Genomic DNA, 4,309 nt, shown 5'->3' on the forward strand with positions numbered 1-4,309 from the left:
TGTTTAGTATTTGCTTAATTAATATATAGAAACATCTTCTTTTTTTTTTTCTTTTTTTCTTTTCTCAATTACAACAAGTGAAGGTGGGAGATTTTGAACCTAAGTTTTTCTATGAAAATAATTAAACAATTCCATTAATATATAAGATTCTTGACAACAAAAATGACTACTAACATAAAGAACTAGACATATCATATTAAGGAGAAACTTTTGTCTAATGCTTCAATGCACTAGATTGGACATAATGCAGACACATGACCAATTTGGACACATGTTTGCATCATGCCGGGAGATGTAAGCCTTGACCATATAATACAACCTCCCACCATATAACTTATTTTTTGGTCTAAGCATTTTGCACAAGTACCCAAAATCATAACACGGCAACAGAAACACAATTATAAGAATCATATTATCTTCTGCAAGTGGCACATTTACGGTCAGAATTGCATATATAGGTTCATTCATGCAAGTACTTACCCTAATTCTCATACTATTATAGAAAGTGAATTTGCACACTTATTGTACGTACAAGCTTTTTGTGCACACCACTCCTCTTATTTTGAACTACCAACTATTAAGTATTAACATATGTGATAGTTGACATCAAAATATGATACAGATGGAAGTTTTTTTTTTTTTTTTTTTTTTTTACCACAGTTTTTTCTCAAAACTTTCAACCAGAGACTAATCACTATTCGCCATGGGTGGACTTATAACAGGATAAATCGTTGGTCCAGAGAGTCTTTTCAAAGTAGTAGTGCCCGGACTTAAACTAGGGAGCTCCTAGTCAAACTTAAGACAGCTACTTTGCCATCTAACAGAACCCATAATCTCATTATTGGTGGGAAAAAAATCAATCTCCTTAAGCTCTAATAAACGAAAGTGCTTTCTCAAGATTCTGGGCCTTGATAGCAACATACTCTTTCACTGCAACAGAGCGGTAATGAGGAGCTTGAGCTGAGTTCAAAACTTTAGAGAAAGGAGAAAGAATGAAATCAATAGGAGGGCCGTAGAAGTAGGCAGTGGACAAGCGTTGCTGGGTTCCACTGACGACGACACGATGAAGAACGTTTGTAAATCGTGCATTGGTGAGGATATGGAAGAGATCACCCATGTTAACCACGAGTGCACCTTCAACTGGAGGAACTGGAAGCCATCCGACTCCGTCTTTGAAGATTTGGAGGCCGTTTGTTTGAGTTTGGTGGAGGATAGTCAAGAGGAAAGTGTCGGTGTGAGGGGCTAGACCCATGGTTTGGTTTGGTTCTGGACATGGGGGATAGGAATTTAGCTGTAAAGCTGCGCTGACACGACTAGTACTTCCAGAGTCATTGCTGGTTGAACTTAGCCAGCTTATTTCTTCATCAGAGATGTTCAAGGACTTGAAGATTAGGCGGGTTAATCGCTCCGCCAAAACCTTCATTTTCTTCTGATAATCTTCCATTACATCACTGTAATTACAAGGATCCAAGGAGAACAAACAAAAGAAAAGAAGTTAGTAATCATTGACGGTACTGTTAGAATAATGGTCAAATAAGTTTTTTTTTTTTTTTTTTTTTTTTAATGGCTTAAACTTTCGAAATAATTGGTATTTTATTGTAATATCAGATAGTATCAATGATATGACATGTTTCGATCTCTTTGAACAAAATTGTTGGTGTGAAATATTCTTCTTCTTCTCATTATTAACTTCTTACTTCTATTAAAGGGATTATTTGGAATCAATTGCAAAAAAAATGATTTTATAGTTTGTACTTGGTTGTCTCCTTCAGCTCATACTTAGACCATCTAATGGAAGTTAGTTTGAAGATTTTGTGTCAGCGATTGCAGTTTAATTAGCTAATTAAGTTTGGGTACGTTTCAAAAAAGAAAAAGAAGCTTTGTTTGTTGAATTGAGGGATTCTTTTGAAAAAATCAAATGTTGTTTGGAAAATGGGATATAAGTTTAAAAGGAATGACGAAAGCACTATATACGGTTTTAACCTTATTTTAAGTTTGTGAACACGTTAATCAATTAAACTCTGTCTCACTGTTTGAAACTAGAGGGCAGGCCTTACTTTTTTCTCAAAAAAAAAAAAAAAAAAGAGGGTAGGCCTTAGATCTAAATCTTACCCATAAATAAAGTGATTAATAATAAATAATAAATTAAGGTTACTGTATAGGGAAATGACTACTTTACAAATATTTGCGATTTCAAAACAAAGCAAATCTCTACTTTTCTTATCCAGACAAGTCAAAAAGCCTTCATAACTGTGTCTTAAATGTAAAAGAAATAAAATATTTGCTTCGCTTTGTCCCGACTCCCACGAACTAAATATATAAAATTTGCAATTAGATAAAAGCCTTCTTCTTCTTGAATTTTTAATATATAAATCAACATAGCTACAAACATTATTGATTGTCTTATTGCTTTCAGGAATAGTGTATATGATGTTAATTAATAGCCAAGTGGCTTAGTATATCGCTTGCCATGTTTTATATATGATCAGACAAATATTGCACACACTTTAACGCGCATACTTACAAACAACAAAAAAATTGAAATCATTTGCTTTTTTAGTGGTGTAAAAGTGTGTATTAAGACGTGTATAATAACTAATAAACACCATTCATGCTATAAATAGTTAAGTAAATTATATATCCATCATTTGCATAAACCTATGAGAGTTTTTAATATACCTTTATCCTTGCTAACATATATATAGTGTTATATATATATATATATAAGCAGCTAAGAATTTTCTGAAATTTTCCACGTGCATGGAAGTGCATGGACTTACCAAAACCTTTCATGGTCATGGGGCCAAAGTTCCTTAACATGATCAACAGGAGAACCCATGATGGTAAAACCTTCATGCCACATATACTTGGAAAAGAATGGCGCTATTCGAGCTATGCCGTATCCGGTGGCCCCACCAGGAGACCGTAGGGCCTTCAATTTTTGTCGAGCCGACAGAGCAAAGAACCTTGCAGCCTCGGACTCTACCGCCTCTATAAGACTCAAGGGTATCCCATGGTTCTTCAATTGGAACACACCCAATGTCTCACATGCTTGGCCTATAAGCTCTGTGGCATTGGAATCCTCGAGGTCGATCACAGGCACCAACGAGTTTTCATGCTCATCGGAGCAGGCCCCAAATGATGAATCATGCCAAACATGCGAGTCAGGCACAGCTCGGAGAGAAGCAAAGTCTACGGGTTTGATATGCTGGAGATCAAGAGGGAGGTCTTCATAGGCTTCAGAGAGAGTACTCATGGTCACGGAAGCAAAGGGTTAGAACTTAGAACTTCAAAATTGAAGCAAAGGGTTAGAACTTTGACCTCTCTATTGTCTATGAGAACTGAGTAGATGTGTTATCTACTAGAATGAACAAATGGGAGTGTATATATAGCATAAAACTTACAATATCTTAGTTACAGAAACGTTTAGTTCTCCAATCAAATTTAAACACATAATTATACTAAATTTAATTACTTTCAAAAAAAATAATAGTATTTATATTTTATCGGCCAATACGATTAGACGTTTGAATTAAATAGAGGAACCTGATGTAGTGTACAAAGGTTGGTCTATGTGTCTCTTTATTTTAAACATATATAGATATATAATAATTGATGAAATGGGATTAGGTTAAAATGATACAGTTGGGTAAGGGTGGCTGTTGGACGGACTTGTGTCTGTATGTGGTTTTGGATGGATATGAGATTGGCCGAAAATACGACAAAGGAAAAGATCAAACAAATCAAAAAGTCGTGGCATCTTAAAGACTCAAAAATCAAACAGTTTCTTTATTGCATGATGAGGGGGGGTTGGGGGGGCCTATTTTTCTTTTTACTTTTGAGGAAAATGAACATGCCCCTTGTCCACAAGTTGGAAAATTAATAGTAGGAGATAAGCTTGAGCAACCTATTGAGGTTTGTTAATTGTTGTCTCACACTAGTTGATACATACTCTTTGTCTGTTTGACATCAGTTTATAAATTTAGTTTTTAGTTTTTTTATCTTTTATGTATAGTTTTTTAAACCTTAATTAATTTTTCTTGCATTTTTTTTTTATTTTTTCAAATTTTTTTAAAATACAAGTATACTTTAACATACGCTTTTAACAAAAAGCTTTTAACAAAATACTAAATAAATTATTTCCAAACGGACACTTTATACATATAACATTCATAATTTCCTGCACGATGTCACATTTTTTATTGATGTGTACTTTTAAAACATGAAATGAATTATGTGTATAGATAATATATAATAAATAGTATGTGAGAATCAATGCCTTTTTGGAGTTTGGAACGTATACGCTTTT

General features: G+C 34.1%; 1 protein-coding gene across 1 annotated transcript; it reads right to left on the bottom strand.

Moving 5' to 3' along the window:
- Positions 1 to 476: 476 nt before the first annotated feature.
- On the bottom strand, positions 477 to 3,374 carry LOC126709907 (gibberellin 3-beta-dioxygenase 1-like). The gene is made up of 2 exons (XM_050410275.1): positions 2,781 to 3,374; positions 477 to 1,451 (listed from the first exon to the last, which is right to left on the bottom strand). The coding sequence occupies exons 1-2, from the start codon at positions 3,254 to 3,256 to the stop codon at positions 866 to 868; spliced, it is 1,062 nt and encodes a 353-aa protein (XP_050266232.1). The 5' UTR covers positions 3,257 to 3,374; the 3' UTR covers positions 477 to 865.
- Between the last annotated feature and the right edge of the window lie 935 nt (positions 3,375 to 4,309).

This window comes from Quercus robur, chromosome 12 (genome assembly GCF_932294415.1).
Source record: "Quercus robur chromosome 12, dhQueRobu3.1, whole genome shotgun sequence".
NCBI classification, from domain to species: domain Eukaryota; kingdom Viridiplantae; phylum Streptophyta; class Magnoliopsida; order Fagales; family Fagaceae; genus Quercus; species Quercus robur.

Excerpts from the sequence above, each read along its gene's own strand:
- LOC126709907 (XM_050410275.1), bottom strand. The coding sequence starts at position 3,256 with ATGAGTACTCTCTCTGAAGCCTATGAAGACCTCCCTCTTGATCTCCAG. Across the intron at positions 1,452-2,780 it reads CATGACCATGAAAGGTTTTG|TGATGTAATGGAAGATTATC; the intron begins GTAAGTCCATGC and ends TTGTAATTACAG.